General features: G+C 52.2%; 1 protein-coding gene across 6 annotated transcripts in view; it reads right to left on the minus strand.

Moving 5' to 3' along the window:
• Positions 1 to 17,433, minus strand: part of LOC140411058 (sodium/calcium exchanger 1-like) — a 430,006-nt gene that overhangs the window by 398,739 nt on the left and 13,834 nt on the right. For 3 of the 6 annotated variants that reach the window (XM_072500056.1, XM_072500054.1, XM_072500052.1), the window contains exons 1-2: positions 16,002 to 16,591; positions 13,342 to 15,358 (exon numbers count right to left, since the gene is read on the minus strand). The exons of 1 other annotated variant lie outside the window; for it this stretch is intronic. In XM_072500056.1, the coding sequence (XP_072356157.1) occupies positions 13,342 to 15,335 (1,994 nt within the window). In that variant the 5' untranslated portion in view covers positions 15,336 to 15,358; positions 16,002 to 16,591. Of the gene's footprint in view, positions 1 to 13,341; positions 15,359 to 16,001; positions 16,592 to 17,433 lie in introns of those variants that run through there. 2 more of the 6 variants (XM_072500053.1, XM_072500058.1) reach the window with 2 other exon arrangements.

The following is a 17,433-nucleotide window of genomic DNA, read 5'->3' on the forward strand; positions in this document are numbered from 1 at the left end:
GGTAGTGGGTGCCTGGAACTCACTACCGGAGGAGGTAGTGGAAGCAGGGACGATAGGGACATTTAAGGGGCATCTTGACAAATACATGAATAGGATGGGAATAGAAGGATACGGACCCAGGAAGTGTAGAAGATTGTAGTTTAGTCGGGCAGTATGGTCGGCACGGGCTTGGAGGGCCGAAGGGCCTGTTCCTGTGCTGTACATTTCTTTGTTCTTTGTTCTGAGGCAATGGTGAATCTTTATCAAACATGGCTTTGTCCTGGTCAATCCAATCCTGCCTGGTCACTCCACTTTTAGGAAGGATATGAAGGTTTTGGAGAGGGTGCAGAAAAGATAATAAAGAACTATAAGAATAGTTCCAAGAATGAGAGACTTCAGTCATGTGGATAGATAGGGAAAGCAAAGGCTACTCTCCTTGGAGAAGAGAGGTTGAAAGGAGATTTGAGGGATGTTCACAATCATGGCAGGGCAAGAGGGAGGGGGTCTACACAGATCAAATAGGGAAAAAACTGTGACTATTGGCAGTAGAGTTGAGAACCAGAGACCACAGATTTAAAGTGATTAGTAAAATAAATAAAGGCAAGATGAGAAGACTCCTTTTTACAGTGAGTAGTGACAATCTAGAATGAAATGAAAAATGAAAATCGCTTATTGTCACAAGTAGGCTTCAAATGAAGTTACTGTGAAAAGCCCCTAGTCGCCACATTCCGGCACCTGTTCAGGGAGGCTGGTACGGGAATTGAACCGTGCTGCTGGCCTGCCTTGGTCTGCTTTAAAAGCCAGCGATTTAGCCCAGTGTGCTAAACCAGCCCAGGCATTTGCCTGTAAGGGTTGTGGAGGCAAATTCACCTGTGGCTCTCAAAAGAGATTTGCATAAGCACCTGAAGGGACAATGTGGTGAATGTAATTCACCTAATAATGCATGAGCTGTCTGTATAATGATGTGACCCATGACCTGGAGGTGATGATACAGACTCCTTCCAGGTACTGTACTGGATCCGCCTCTGCCCTCACCGGGGCCATATATAGTTCGGCCACCTGTGGGTGGTACTCATTTGTACAGCCGGCTCTGGCAGGCGAATTCATGGATATTAAAGCCTAATGTTTGCTCGTTCTCACAGTCTCACAGTGAATTGACGGTATAACAGAAAGGAAGCAGGACTAGCTAAATTGCTTTTGCAAAAAACTAGCATGGTCGTCTGTGCTGTAACCATTCTCAGATTCTATTCGATGATTATTCCTTCATGCACACCATTCAATATGTTTTCCCTTCTCCCTATATCCTATTATGCTGGAATCGAGACTCATAACCTAACTCATTTTTCCCCAAAGTTTGCAACTAGACAACTATGCAGCTTTCCTTAGTATTTCTTCCCTCCTCAAGACTTCAAGAATTTAAGACTCAAGATTAGAATCAGCTAATCATTCATTCCTAATTCCCCTCCCCCCCCCTTGATCTGATTGGCATCCTTACCTGCTCCTTGACTTCTCCAAGAAAATGCTAACAGCAAGATTGTTTGGATTCATGCTAGAACAGAGCCGGGACAAAACTGCACCAACCTCACACTGTTTCTTCAGGTCTCAAAGTGTTTACTCTCCGACACAATAGACAACACATTTATCATGCTCGCCCTCAGATTACCTCTCGTGTTATTTCAGCATCAGTTGCAGTTGAAGGAAACTACTTTTGTATTGAAGTTATGAAGTTCTTTGTGTAGCCAAGAAGAGTACAACCCTATGAAACAGCCACTAGGAAAGGTACAGCAGCAAAAGTCCATGCTCTCGTTAATTTTCCCCACCCAATGAGAAATCACTCCGGTTTCCTGCATTTTCATACCTTAAATAAAAGCTCAATGATGCGACAAATTGAGCATGTGTTACCAAAAATGCACCATCTTTATTCAATAAAAACAAGGCAAATTAATTTTACATGAATGTACATAAATCTTTGAAATGGAAAAGTCTTACTTCTGAAGTTAAAATACACAAAGTCTTATTTATGGTGCCTGCAAATACCATCAAAGGGCTGCATGTTATGTTTTTGTGTGTCTAGACTACAAGAGCAAGCTCTTAATAATAGGTAACTCTATATTTGCTACATTGTGCGTGTGTTATTTATTCTTCCACAAAACAAAGTTTCAATAATGAAACTATATTTTCAAACAGCCTGTCAAATGGAAATTAAATAATTCCATTTTCTTTTATCACAGCTTTAAACCTTTGTACATAATATAAAACATTTTATTATTGTCTGTATTGAGTGTCAACAGGCTTCACTGTAAATATTAATCAATTTATATTTATATATTAAATAAATTTGCCTGCAAGTAAATTACAGATAGGTTATACGTGTATATACACAAACAAACTAATTTCAAAACTTGAGAAAAGGAATCTATAAATACAGCACTTTCAAACATAAAGTGGTTTGATTTTCATGTGTACTGCCGGTTAAGTAGGCAGTGAGCAGGATGCCTGCTTGATGTCAGTAGCGTGAGAACCAAGTCATTCTGATAGTCAGGCCTCATTTAAATGAACTGCCTGAACATTAGTAGCTTTTATTGGTATCTTGCAGTTTTGGCGAGTGGGATTTCTGTCAGACTTGAAGCCTACTTTGACCTCTTAAATTTGAAAACAAAATGTGTAGTGAATTTGGGACTCCTTGTGATAGATGTATCCTGAAGGAACTGCCAGGTTCGGTAATGCAGCAATGGAAATTCTAATGGGATAGATGAGAATCTGAAGCCAAGTCCCCTTCCCCTCAGAAAGATGCTCTGTAAGGTGCTGCAACAGGTCTGTCTGTAAGGTGATGTTTGAGAATGGCAACACCAGAACATGGATACAGTACTGGAAAAAGTTAAATGATCTGACCCAAATAACAATGGTGCAAAGCTTCATTGCAATCTCTTTTTCTCAGATGAGGTATTATCATGCAGGAGTAAGGGCGTGGAATGCCCTGCCTGCTACAGTAGTGGACTCGCCAACACTAAGGACATTCAAATGGTCATTGGATAGACATATGGACAATAAGGGAATAGTGTAGATGGGCTTGAGAGTGGTTTCACAGGTCGGCGCAACATCGAGGGCTGAAGGGCCTGTACTGCGCTGTAATGTTCTATGTTCTATTATCTTCCCCCAAGACAACCAGATGGATAGGGACTGAGGGGTGGTAGTGATGGCGCAGGGGGTTGGGGGGTGGGGGTGGAGAGAAGAGCCAGCTTCCTAACATGTCCACAGTCAGCTGAAGCCTTGGAGATAATTGGTGCAGACTGCAGATAAACCATTATAGGTGAGAAAGCTGGGGGCCAGGCACAGCATGTTGTCTGCCTAATTACCTTACCCTTTCTCTTTGTTAATAAATCACACATAGAACTGTGAAAATCTGCTACTGTATTTCTTTTGCACCAATTTCCCATTAGTTCCTGGCCCTAAACTTTTCTCAAGTTCACCCTATAACCCAGGTCCGGTTGCAAGGAATGAAGAGGGACCACATTATTCATGATGCGCCATCAGTTCTTCACTCAATTTTAATGAACCAGCAGAGAAACTAGCACCCAGAGTAGAAGAGGGAATGGATTTGAGGAATCTTCACAGGGTGAAGGGTAAACTGTTAAGAGGAAACAAAGGAATAGAGACAGATTAAGTGAGTGGATAATAAGGGAGCAAATAGAATATAACGTGGTGGGGTTATTCACTTTTGTAGTAAGAACTGAAAAGCAGAATATGTTTTTAAAATGTGTGGAACATTTATATATTGGGTGTACCTATACAAGGAACACAAAAGTTAGCGTGTAGGTACATAAAGCAAGCAATTAGAGAGACACAAGGTATGTTTGCTTTTATTATAAGGGAATTGTAATATAACAATAAGGAAGTCTTGTTACAATTGTATAGGCTTTGGGAAGACCGCTACTGGAATACGGTTTGCAGTTTCGGTTTCCAAATTTTAGGAAGGATATACTTGCATTATAGGCAGTACAGCAAAGATTCACTAGATTGGTTCCTGAGATGAGAGTAAATTGGGCCTGGATACTCGTGAATTTAGAAGAATGAGAGAGATCTCACTGAAACACACAAAATTCCGAAGGGGCTTGACAGGATAAACTGAGAGGTTGGTTCCTCTGGCTGGGGAATCTAGAATGGTGGCCAGAGTCTCGGCATAAGGGTTAATTAGGACTGAGATTAAGAAACATTTCTTCACTCAGAAGGTTGTGAATCTTTGAAATTGTCCGCCCGAGAGGGTTATGGATACTTCATGGGTGAGTATACCTAAGGCTCAGACAGACAGGTATTTGAAGTCCCAAGGAATCTAGGGATTTGGGGAGAAGGTAGGAAAATGGAATTGAGGCAGATCAGTCATAATCCGCAGGGCCGTATGTCCACTTCTCCTCCTATTTCTTGTGAATTTAAGCACAAATACTCAGCACTACTATGTATAAGCAGATGAAATTGGAAAAATTAGAAAGGGCGAACAAGGAGAGTGTAAGCTCTGGGCATAGGTCTTCGAAAGGCCCAGAAAGTGCTGCCGCACAATGTCAGAGAGTATCAAGCAGTAAACTTCCAACTTGTGTAGCATTCTGGAACAAGGTTAACATGTAGTAATCTACTGTAGAGCATCTGGTAATCTCAATGGACATTGCAGCTGCACTCTTTAACCAGGGGTCAATGGCACCAGCACTTCGGTCATAGCTCAGTCGCAATTCAGACTGCCTTCAAAAGACTGAGGGAACATATCAATACAGGTTTCAGCTGCATAACAACGTTCCTGCAGGCTGGTGACAGTGCTTAGCCTCAATTCCATGAGAGTGACACTGGAACAAATGGAGTAACACAAGTTGCGTTCTTTCACAACAACACCACACCAGCTCCCCTGGCATTCCATCAGTCTGTCTTGGTTCCAGAAAGCCAATTGGGTCAGAATTTTTCACCAGCAGCCAAAGTGCTGCAGTCAGCAGACAGACTCCCTCTAGCCCAAGCTTTGTGCATCCTCAAACATGAGCATCTTTGAAGCTCTCATCTGAGCATCAACAGCCTCCCATTTGTTAACTTGACTAAGCTGTGATACTTTTAATTGACAAGTTGTCTGCAGCTTTTCTGTGTACTCACTTAAGAGAGATGGCATGTCTACAAATGATCACTGGGAGCACTAAAGGGTAGAAGAACTGGCTCAAATGATGCTGAGCTTGGGAAATAAATGCAATGGAAAAGAGTGAGTGATAAAAAGTGATGGTTAGTGAGTTGGCGCATACAGCTCAGATGTAGGCAGATCTTCTACCACTGCTGCATTCTCCAGATCATCAACTTTCTCATTTTATAGCCAACAGTAGCAAAGATAAGCAGTAGGCGGCACACCACTATTATCTTGGCACTATTATCAAGCTGCGGTGTAACAAAGCCCAAGATCAGTCCAAGTGGCAGATCTGTTGTTTCAGAACCCACTAATAACTGGTTTGCTCCAGATGTGATTGCTTTTAATTTGTGATTTTCACTGCTATCCTTAGGTTTTACAGCAGGGTCATCAGTCAAGTCTGCAGAGCATATCTACTATCTCCTGCCAACTAGCCTGGGATGTCCTGCTCTTCTTCAAGGAGAGGGAAATGCAAGGATAGGGAGCACCAGAGAACAGTTCAGAGTGGAAGGTTTCCGGGCATCACAAGAGCAGGAGTCCTGATGAACAAATGGGAAGGAGATCACTCCATGCTTGTAAGAATCCTTCAATAGTTACAAGCCCTTCGTCACTTTCTGGTGATCATTTTGGAATGAAGTCAGGAACTGCCTTTCCCACATGAAGGTTGTTGAAATCAGCAGCTCTTAGGATTGTGAACACCTGGTGACTTGAAATTTTCAATATCAACAGATTCTTATTAATATATCAAGAAACGTGAAGCAAAGAAAAATAAAAAGGGTTGCTGAGACATAGATCAGCCATGATCTAATTGAATGAATATCGCTTATTGTCACAAGTAGGTTTCAAATGAAGTTACTGTGAAAAGCCTCTAGTCGCCACATTCCGGCGCCTGTTCGGGGAGACTGGTACAGGAATTGAACCGTGCTGCTGGCCTGCCTTGGTCTGCTTTCAAAGCCAGCGATTTAGCCCTGTGCTAAACAGCCCCAGTGGCTAAGCAGCCAACAGCCGAAGTGCTGGTGCCAACAGCCGAAGTGCTGGTGCCAATTGAACGGTAGAACAAGTTCAATGTCTGAACGGCCTAGTCACATTACTGTTCCTATAGCTCCTGAGGTCCATGAGGAATGTCATGAAATTGTTTGGAAATACATTGGTCACCTGCTTTATAGAGAAATGCACTGCAGCCTGACTGATGTCATAAATGTTTCCATTTTTAGCCTCGAAAGACCATGATTCATGGGAATCCATGGTTACAATGACGATCACTTCAACAGAAAATAGTCTAAGTTGTGTGTGGGTTACAGGTGAGTTGCATTCTGAAGCATGGCCTGTCCTGAGAAATGGATAACCCTCCTAGACTGCACCTCTCTCAGCCACATATATCTCAGTTTTGGCTACAGACCACATGAATGGGATAAGGCTTCCTGCAAGTAAATATCCTTGTTCCTGGATCCCTTGCAGGGTGAAGGACTGTAATATCGTACACAGGAATTACGAGGTGGGAAGGATTATCTTCCATGTGGTTCTCGCGGAGTACAAGTTCCTCCATTCAGCCATGAATAAAAGGTCAGCCAGTAAGGCACCGACCGAGGAGAGAGCCCGTAGGGATCTACTGAGAGTTGTATGTAACTTAATTGTAAATAGACCAGTTTGTTATTCCACTCACACAACAGAAAATACGAGACAATCGCAGCAGGTCTGACAGTATTTGTGGAGAGAGAAGGGAGCTAACATTTCAAGTCTGGATAACACTTTGTCAAAGCTTTGAAACATTAGCTCCTTTTTCTCTCCCCAGATGCTGCCAGACCTGCTTTGATTGTCCAGTATTTTCTGTTTTTGTTTCAGATTCTAGCATCCACAGTAATTTGCTTTCATCTTATTCATAGAATCATAGAATCACAGAATCATAGAATTTACAGTGCAGAAGGAGGCCATTCAGCCCATCGAGTCTGCACCGGACCTTGGAAAGAACACACTGCCCAAGCCGACACCTCCACCCTATCCCCACACACCTTCACCCTATCCCCGCAACCCCAACTAACTCTTTTTATATGGACAATAAAGGCAATTTAGCATGGCCAATCCACATAACCTGCACATCTTTGGACTGTGAGAGGAAACCGGAGCACCCGGAGGAAACCCATGCAGATGCGGGCAGAACGTGCAGATTCCGCACAGTGACCCAAGCCAGGAATCGAACCTGGGACCCTGGAGCTGTGAAGCAACTGTGCTAGCCACTGTGCTACCTTGCTGCCCATTGTTATTGTACTCGGTGTGGACTCCCCATGTCCTTGTTAAACAGGGAAGGGCCATTCACAGAAGCTGGCCCACCTGTTGCTGCTGTTCATGTTCCTTCTTTTCTGACAACTCATAAGAGTTGGTCACTACCATTTTCATTTTACAACAATGCGAGCACCTCTCTGTGCAAGGAGAACGAACAAGATGGCAAAAAAAAATTACAAAATAAAAGCAGAAAGCATTCTCATTAAACCTCCTTCTACAAACCAAATAGAAATCAATGATCTATTTTCATGTGACTGCCCCTTTCAAGATTCTAACCGCTCCTGGTTGAGTTCAACATTAGTCGCACGTCACATCAAAGTGCGTGAAAATAGCATCAGATGCTTTGGTACTTGTATCCAAGCCACAGTGGAAATTATGTCAGGTGACTAGGCAGTAAGACTAGAAAAGTAAGCTCTACATCCTGATTTTGACAGTGTAACTGCCTCTGCCACCACAATGTTCACCCACCTTGCTCCAGAAACACAGATGAATATCAGGTCAAGCTTGCAAATGCAGCTACTTTAGTTGTAAGACTAAATGGTGCGATATCATTAATCAACATATCAATAGAAAAACAAAATATTTACACAAAGTACAATTCAGGGCATGGTAAAACTTAAATAACTTTAGGATTCTCCCTTCTCTGTAAAATGTTCCGCAATATGTGGAAAACAGGTGGGCCATCCACTCCTATGACTCTTCCTCCTGTTCAATTATATCATGGCTGATCTTTATCTTAACTCTATGTACCGAATTTGTTTTGTTAACCTTTAAGACTTCACCATTTTTTGTTGAAAGATTCAGCAATTGCAGTTATGAAATACTAATCTGACAGTTTTTTAGAGGAGGAGGGGGGGAAGAGTTCCAGGTCTTCATTGCTCTTTGTTTGACGAAGAGTCTCCTGGTAACACCACTGCATGTCCTAGCTCCAATTTCAAAGCTTATACCTCCTTTTTTAATGTTCTGAGCTTTGTTTCTGGTTATTCATAATAATATCTAATAGATACCAGCAGCAGCTGAAAATTTCTTGCATTCTTTAGAAAGAGAGGGAGACAGCAAATGCACACTGCTGCCTTTTGGGTGGAAAGGAAACACAACCAAATTGTCAATGTGAACTTGATTCATCGCCAGCATAAATGCACTCGCCCCAACAGAAGTCAATCCACTCAACCCAATATAATATGGCATCACTGACTGCAAACTGAGAGAAACATACAAGAGCAGGGAAGGGAGGTAGGGTGAGAGGAAGAGGTAGGCTGGGTGAGAGGAGGAAGGAGACTGGGTGAGAGGAAGAGAGAGACAGCTGAGAGGAGGAGGGGGGCTGGTTCAGAGGAGGGTGGTGACAGGGTGAGAGGAGGAGGGAGGCTGGGTGAGAGGAGGAGGGTGACAGCGCGAGAGGAGGAGGGAGACAGGGTGAGAGGAGGAGGGAGACAGGGTGAGAGGAGGAGGGAGACAGGGTGAGAGGAGGAGGGAGACAGGGTGAGAGGAGGAGGGATGCTGGGTGAGAGGAGGGAGACAGGGCAAGAGGAGGAGGGAGGCTGGGTGAGGAGGAGGGTGACAGGAGGAGGGTTGGGTGAGAGGAGGAGGGAGACAGCTGAGGAGGAGGGTGACACGGTGAGAGGAGGAAGGAGACAGGGTGAGAGGAGGAGGGAGACAGGGCGAGAGGAGGAGGGAGACAGGGCGAGAGGAGGACGGAGACAGCGAGAGGAGGAGGGAGACAGGGCGAGAGGAGAAGGGAGACAGAGCGAGAGGAGGAGGGAGACAGGGCGAGAGGAGGAGGGAGACAGCGCGAGAGGAGGAGGGAGACAGCTGAGAGGAGGAGGGAAGCTGGGTGAGAGGAGGAGGAAGACAGGGTGAGAGGAGGAGGAAGACAGGGTGAGAGGAGGAGTAAGACAGGGTGAGAGGAAGACAAGGTGAGAGGAGGAGGGAGACAGGGTGAGGAGGAGGGAGACAGGCTGAGGAGGAGGGAGACAGGCTGAGGTGGAGGGAGACAGGCTGAGGAGGAGGGAGACAGGCTGAGGAGGAGGGAGGCAGGCTGAGGAGGAGGGAGACAGGCTGAGGAGGAGGCAGACAGGGTGAGGAGGTGGGAGACAGGGTGAGGAGGAGGGAGACAGGGTGAGGAGGAGGGAGACAGGGTGAGAGGAGGGGGAGGTTGGGTGAGAGGAGGGGGGGTTGGGTGTGAGGAGGGGGGTTGGGAGGGAGGGGGGGTTGGGTGAGAGGAGGGGGAGGTTGGGTGAGAGGAGGGGTAGGTTGGGAGAGAGGAGGGGGGGTTGGGTGAGAGGAGGGGGGGTTGGGTGAGAGGAGGGGGGGTTGGGTGAGAGGAGGGGGAGGTTGGGTGTGAGGAGGGGGGTTGGGAGGGAGGGGGGGTTGGGTGAGAGGAGGGGGAGGTTGGGTGAGAGGAGGGGGAGGTTGGGTGAGAGGAGGGGGGGTTGGGTGAGAGGAGGGGGAGGTTGGGTGAGAGGAGGGGGAGGTTGGGTGAGGAGGGGGAGGTTGGGTGAGAGGAGGGGGAGGTTGGGTGAGAGGAGGGGGGAGGTTGGGTGAGAGGAGGGGGAGGTTGGGTGTGAGGAGGGGCAGGTTGGGTGAGAGGAGGGGGGAGGTTGGGTGAGAGGAGGGGGAGGTTGGGTGAGAGGGGGGGGGTTGGGTGAGAGGAGGGGGAGGTTGGGTGAGAGGGGGGGAGGTTGGGTGAGAGGAGGGGGGGTTGGGTGAGAGGAGGGGGAGGTTGGGTGAGAGGAGGGGGGTGGTTGGGTGAGAGGAGGGGGAGGTTGGGTGTGAGGAGGGGGAGGCTGGGTGAGAGGAGGGGGAGGTTGGGTGAGAGGAGGGGAGGTTGGGTGAGGGGGGGGGTTGGGTGAGAGGAGGGGGAGGTTGGGTGAGGGGGGGAGGTTGGGTGAGAGGAGGGAGGGTTGGGTGAGAGGTTGGGTGTGAGGAGGGGGGGGTTGGGTGAGAGTAGGGGGGGTTGGGTGTGAGGAGGGGGGAGACAGTTGAGAGGAGGGGGAGGGTTGAGTGTGAGGAGGGGGAGGTTGGGTGTGAGGAGGGGGAGGTTGGGTGTGAGGAGGGGGAGGTTGGGTGTGAGGAGGGGGGGTTGGGTGTGAGGAGGGGGGAGGTTGGGTGTGAGGAGGGGGAGGTTGGGTGTGAGGAGGGGGAGGTTGGGTGAGAGGAGGGGGGAGGTTGGGTGTGAGGAGGGGGAGGTTGGGTGTGAGGAGGGGGAGGTTGGGTGTGAGGAGGGGGAGGTTGGGTGTGAGGAGGGGGAGATTGGGTGTGAGGAGGGGGAAGGTTGGGTGTGAGGAGGGGGAGGTTGGGTGTGAGGAGGGGGAGGTTGGGTGTGAGGAGGGGGGAGATTGGGTGTGAGGAGGGGGGAGGTTGGGTGTGAGGAGGGGGAGATTGGGTGTGAGGAGGGGGGAGGTTGGGTGTGAGGAGGGGGGAGGTTGGGTGTGAGGAGGGGGGAGATTGGGTGTGAGGAGGGGGAGGTTGGGTGTGAGGAGGGGGGAGATTGGGTGTGAGGAGGGGGAGATTGGGTGTGAGGAGGGGGGAGGTTGGGTGTGAGGAGGGGGAGGTTGGGTGTGAGGAGGGGGAGATTGGGTGTGAGGAGGGGGGAGGTTGGGTGTGAGGAGGGGGGAGATTGGGTGTGAGGAGGGGGAGGTTGGGTGAGAGGAGGGGGGGTTGGGTGAGAGGAGGGGGAGGTTGGGTGAGAGGAGGGGGGGGTTGGGTGTGAGGAGGGGGAGGTTGGGTGTGAGAAGGGGGAGGTTGGGTGTGAGGAGGGGGGAGGTTGGGTGTGAGGAGGGGGGAGATTGGGTGTGAGGAGGGGGAGGTTGGGTGTGAGGGGGGCGGTTGGGTGTGAGGAGGGGGAGGTTGGGTGTGAGGAGGGGGGAGATTGGGTGTGAGGAGGGGGAGGTTGGGTGTGAGCAGGGGGGAGACTGGGTGTGAGGAGGGGGAGGTTGGGTGTGAGGAGGGGGGAGGTTGGGTGAGAGGAGGGGAGGTTGGGTGAGAGGAGGGGGGAGGTTGGGTGAGAGGAGGGGGAGGTTGGGTGAGAGGAGGGGGGAGACAGTTGAGAGGAGGGGGGAGGTCGGGTGAGAGGAGGGGGGGGTTGGGTGAGAGGGGGGGGTTGGGTGAGAGGAGGGGGGGGTTGGATGAGAGGGGGGGTTAGGTGAGAGGGGGGGGTTGGGTGAGAGGAGGGGGGGTTGGGTGAGAGGGGGGGGGGTTGGGTGTGAGGAGGGGGGGGGGGGTTGGGTGAGAGGGGGGGGTTGGGTGTGAGGAGGGGGAGGTTGGGTGAGAGGAGGGGGGGTTGGGTGTGAGGAGGGGGGGTTTGGGTGTGAGGAGGGGGGGGTTGGGGTGTGAGGAGGGGGGGGTTGGGTGAGAGGAGGGGGAGGTTGGGTGAGAGGAGGGGGGGGTTGGGTGAGAGGAGGGGGGGTTGGGTGTGAGGAGGGGGGGGGGTTGGGTGAGAGGGGGGGTTGGGTGAGAGGAGGGGGGGGTTGGGTGAGAGGAGGGGGAGGTTGGGTGAGGGGGAGGGGGGAGGTTGGGTGAGAGGAGGGGAGATTGGGTGTGAGGAGGGGGGGTTGGGTGTGAGGAGGGGGAGGGTGGGTGAGAGGGAGGGGGGGTTGGGTGTGAGGAGGGGGGGGGGTTGGGTGTGAGGAGGGGGGGTTCGGTGAGAGGAGGGGGGGTTGGGTGAGAGGAGGGGGGGGTTGGGTGAGAGGAGGGGGGGGGTTGGGTGAGAGGAGGGGGGGTTGGGTGAGAGGAGGGGGGGGGTTGGGTGAGGGGGGGGGTTGGGTGTGAGGAGGGGGAGGTTGGGTGTGAGGAGGGGGGAGGTTGGGTGTGAGGAGGGGGGAGGTTGGGTGAGAGGGGGGGGTTGGGTGAGAGGAGGGGGAGGTTGGGTGAGGGGGAGGGGGGAGGTTGGGTGAGAGGAGGGGGGAGATTGGGTGTGAGGAGGGGGGGTTGGGTGTGAGGAGGGGGAGGTTGGGTGAGAGGGAGGGGGGTTGGGTGTGAGGAGGGGGGGGTTGGGTGTGAGGAGGGGGGGGTTGGGTGTGAGGAGGGGGAGGGGTTGGGTGTGAGGAGGGGGGGTTGGGTGTGAGGAGGGGGGGTTGGGTGTGAGGAGGGGGGGGTTGGGTGTGAGGAGGGGGGGGGGGGGTTGGGTGTGAGGAGGGGGGGTTGGGTGTGAGGAGGGGGGGGTTGGGTGTGAGGAGGGGGGGTTGGGTGTGAGGAGGGGGGGGTTGGGTGTGAGGAGGGGGGAGGGGTTGGGTGTGAGGAGGGGGGGTTGGGTGTGAGGAGGGGGGGGTTGGGTGTGAGGAGGGGGGGTTGGGTGTGAGGAGGGGGGGGTTGGGTGTGAGGAGGGGGGGGTTGGGTGTGAGGAGGGGGGGTTGGGTGTGAGGAGGGGGGGTTGGGTGTGAGGAGGGGGGGTTGGGTGAGAGGAGGGGGGGTTGGGTGTGAGGAGGGGGGGTTGGGTGTGAGGAGGGGGGGTTGGGTGTGAGGAGGGGGGGGTTGGGTGTGAGGGGGGGGGGTTGGGTGTGAGGAGGGGGGGGTTGGGTGTGAGGAGGGGGGGTGTGAGGAGGGGGGGTTGGGTGAGGGGGGGGGGTTGGGTGAGAGTGGGGGGGGTTGTGAGGAGGGGGGGGGTTGGGTGTGAGGAGGGGCGGTTGGGTGAGAGTGGGGGGGGTTGTGAGGAGGGGGGGGTTGGGTGTGAGGAGGGGGGGGTTGGGTGAGAGGAGGGGGGGGTTGGGTGAGAGGAGGGGGGGTTGGGTGTGAGGAGGGGGGGGTTGGGTGAGAGGAGGGGGGGTTGGGTGAGAGGAGGGGGGGTTGGGTGTGAGGAGGGGGGGTTTGGGTGAGAGGAGGGGGGGTTGGGTGTGAGGAGGGGGGGTTGGGTGAGAGGGGGGGGGGGTTGGGTGTGAGGGGGGGGGGGAGACAGTTGAGAGGAGGTAGGGCGAGAGGGGGTGGCGGCTGTCACTTACACAATCTCATCGTTGTCAAACTCCAGCTCTCCGGCCGTGTCCTCGTAGTCCTCGCCGCCCCCGCGGGCGCTGCCCTCCACGGTCCGGTAGGGCACGACGACGGCGCCCCTCGCTCCCGACGCCCTCAGAACCTTCACCTCCATCACGCCCACGCTCTCGCTCACGTGCGTCAACTTCTCCTCGAAGGTGAAGATGCCGGCGTGGTCGTCGTCGAAGATGGTGACGTTGGCGGTGGAGGGCGCGCACAGGCACGCGACCTCGGCGCTGGGGGGCCCCACGTGATTGGCGGCGGAGGCCGCCGCGTCGGTGGCGGCGCTGCCGGCGGCCGGGCTCGAAAGCGAGGCTGCGTCGTTGGCGTCGCCGCCGCCGCCGCCGGCCAGGGGCGACGGCGCATGCGCGGGTGCCTGGCCCGGCTCGGGCGCAGGCGCGGCGGTCAGCGCCGGCCGCGGCTTCCCGCCACCGCCCAGCCGCAGGTTGCTGAGGTGGACGCAGAAGTTCTCGTCCTCCTCGAAGATGTCGTCGTCGATAATCCCCACCAGGATCTCCTTGTGCGTCTCGCCCGGCTTGAACACCAGGCTGCCCTCGGTGAACTCGTAGTCGGAGCCGGCGTTGGCGGTGCCGTCCTCGGTGCGGTAGTCCACGGTGACGGTGTTGGTCAGGTCGCCGCCCCGCCGCACCACGGTCAGGGCCACCGAGCCACAGTTCTCCAGGCACAGGTAGCTGCCGGGGTCGAAGTAGACGCGGCTGACGGGGCCCTCGTCCACCTCGGGCCGCACCTCCTGCATGGAGACGGCCTTGCGGGCCTGGTCGGCGGCGTGCCGCTTGAGGATGTTGCCGGCGCCGATCATCAGGCGGGTGGCCTGGATGCGGTAGAAGGCGCGGCTCTTGGTCTGCTGGCTCAGCACCTGGTAGTTGGCCAGCTCGATCAGCTGCTCCATCTCCTTGTCCGGGTGCTTCTGCTTCAGCTCCTTCAGGATGCGCGCCATCTCCCGCCGCGACTCCTCCTCCTGGTCCTTGGAGGCGGGGGCCGGGGCGCCGTCGGGCGGGCCCGAGGAGCCGGGGCAGGGCGCGGCGCAGGCCTCCTGCAGCGAGTTGAACATCTTGCCGTCCATCTCGATGTCGACCTTGGCCGAGGCGGCGGCGGCGGCGGCGGGCCGCTCGGCCTCGCTCTCCACGATGACGGCGCGGTGGCGGCCGGCGCGGTACTTCTTGTACATGTACTTGTAGAAGAGGAGGCGGCGGTCGGCCACCCAGGCGAAGACGACGCAGATGGGGAAGAAGATGAAGGTGAGCAGGCTCTCCCACAGCTCCACCACGCCGGGCGAGATGACGGCCAGGATCAGGTAGAGCCAGGCGTAGGCGAAGATGCTCCAGGCGGCCGTGACGAAGAAGACGCGCAGGTGCTTGATGCGGCGGATCTCGCCGTCGGGCACCACGTTCACGCAGATGGCGATGATCACGAAGGTGTTGAAGGCGGCGCTGCCCACGATGGTGCTGGGGCCCAGCTCGCCGGCGTGGAAGCCGTGGCCGCACACCTCGATGACCGAGAGCAGGATCTCGGGCGCCGACGAGCCCAGCGCCATCAGGGTCAGGTTGGACACGGTCTCGTTCCACAGGCGCACCGTGGTGGTGATGGTCTCGCCGTTCGGCTTCTTCACCGTGATCTCCCGCTCCTGCGAGGTGATCACCTCGATGGACGACATGAAGCGGTCGGCGACGATGGAGACGCCCAGGAACATGTAGATCATGGCCACGAAGTAGACGATGGCTCTCGCCACCTTGTCGCCCACCGAGGGGTCCTGCGGGTACCAGATGGGCAGGATCACCCCCTCGTTGCACTTGTACGAGCCGCTGCACTGCTTGGCCGAGGCGTTGGCCGTGTCCACGCTGGCCACTTCCCCGCTGCCCTCCACCCGCTGCGCGCAAGTCAGCAGAAGGACCGCCAGCGTCAACCCCGCACTCGCCGCTTTCCACCACCTCGCCATGGCCATCATTGACACCTTTCCACACTCTTCGTCTAAAAAGAAATACAGGGGGAGGGGAGGGAATAAAAATAATCGTGAATCCCTGCTAGTCATAGAGAAAGAACAGTGCAATAAACCTTTCTACCATCGTCCCATTGAAGGGGGTGTCACTGATTTTTTGTTTGTTTTAACAAAACACGGTAAGGTACAGGCAGGCAGCCAGCAGGGTTAAGCGTACCTGGTGGATACTATTATCGCGGCATCAGTTACATGAGGACATTCAGGAAGCTTGCCTGAGAACACAGATACCGTGAGGCATCAAACTCAAGGCATCTTACATTAGTGGCATTAATTGCTAAAATATGACCAAAGTCACATACGTCAGTTTCAATATGTTGCAACACGAAGTGTAAATGTGGGGGCTTCCCTTTCCACGCTAATCAATTAGTTCCTTTTAATTTTCCATGCCACTTGTTTCACTCTATTCAGCCGCGTCTTTCCATCTTTACTATATATTAAACACGCTTCGTTGTACCTGTATATTTCCCGTGCATGCATCCGTTTTCTATTTTAAAATAAGAATTAACAGAAAGTGAGTGCTGTAACTCCAGCCTCGGAAAGGTACGAGATGAGAACCACTTCTCATTTATATTTTAAAAAATCAGCTACATTTTAGACCAGCCAAGTCGAACATACCACAGCGTTCAAGTCGGTGGCGATTCCTGAATATCACGTCCGTCAAAGCCCTTGCCTTCGTTCGCCTTTCTTGCAAATCAGGAGCGGAACGTTCTGACCATGATCGTGTTGAGGGAAGCGAGCGACAGTGAAATCCGCTAGATTTCGCTCCTACTCCCAGCCATAGAGTCTATCTACCGTTCGGTCTCATAACCCGACAAAATATTGATGGTTATTGGAGAAAGTACCAAGCGGAGATGAAGCCGAGCAGATGTGGAATGGTCAAAGTTTCTCCGCATTATGTTTTCATTATTATGCGTGGAGCATTTCCGCCTAACAAAACCAGTGTGGTCACCAAACGTCTGGGTCCTGTGCAACCCAAGCACTACGGATGTCTAAGGCAATTACTATTTTCCGATTTCTGATGGTGAGAAAGCCCAGGCTTGCAGTGCATCATGGGCTTCTTGCCAGGACTCTTATCTCCGTGCGACCCACCTACTCCATTGATCATTCTGCCGGCCTGTCTTAAAGACGAACGCTCTCTCTCTACTTTGCTTGGGGAAGTGCAATCCAAAAGAAAAAGGAGAAATGCTTTCGCGATAAAACGTGTTTTTCTTTTAAAGAGAGAACCTTCGGCAACCGGCGAGCCCAGGCTGAGTGCAATGAATTAGCATGTCGGGCTCCCCTTGCATAATGAATGGTATACTACCGAATGATTTCAGACTACCGGAGTATTCGAGATCTGTCGTTCCTATTGTTTTTTTTGTACTACTATGAGATGCCAATCTCTCAAACAATAAAGTATCGTCTCCCGTTGCAGGCAGAGATAAAATCTCACGTTTGGAAAGTAAACTGCCTCAAATTGGCATCTCCACAGCAGTGATAAAATGATTAAGAAATCAGGCAGAAAAGTAATTTCTGCTATTTAATTCCATTTTGACTTATCATTTCCGTTATATTCGCACGTGATAGTACGTGCACACGAGGACATGTTCATGTGCATCAGACATGTGTGTAGGTTTATAACCTTGTTGAAGGACTTTATTTTACTGGAGTCTTGGATCCAGTAATGCCCATTTACAATAAATGTGATACCAATCAATAAATTGTTGCATTACTGTGACGTGGTCTGCATTACTTTAATTTCTCTCCACGGGCCAGTAATTCTAGAGACTAAATTGTACGTGCAGTAGCTGTCATATTAGACCACTGAGACATCTCTTTTCTGTTTGTCCTTGAAGCACGTTTCAAAACACTGCAAGGGAACTATTTAATTAATATCTTGTGCCTCACAGAGTACTCGTGTTTTTACAAATTGAAGGAATACAATAAAAAAAAAGCCCATTTGGTGATGAAAGGAGCGCTAGTACATCAAGGGAGACATGATTTATATAGTGTAGGAACTTCCACTGAATGGATGCAGTCAGTGGTTTCCTGTCCTTGAAGTTTGATA

The sequence above is a fragment of the Scyliorhinus torazame genome, chromosome 4, assembly GCF_047496885.1.
Source record: "Scyliorhinus torazame isolate Kashiwa2021f chromosome 4, sScyTor2.1, whole genome shotgun sequence".
Taxonomy (NCBI): Eukaryota; Metazoa; Chordata; class Chondrichthyes; order Carcharhiniformes; family Scyliorhinidae; genus Scyliorhinus; species Scyliorhinus torazame.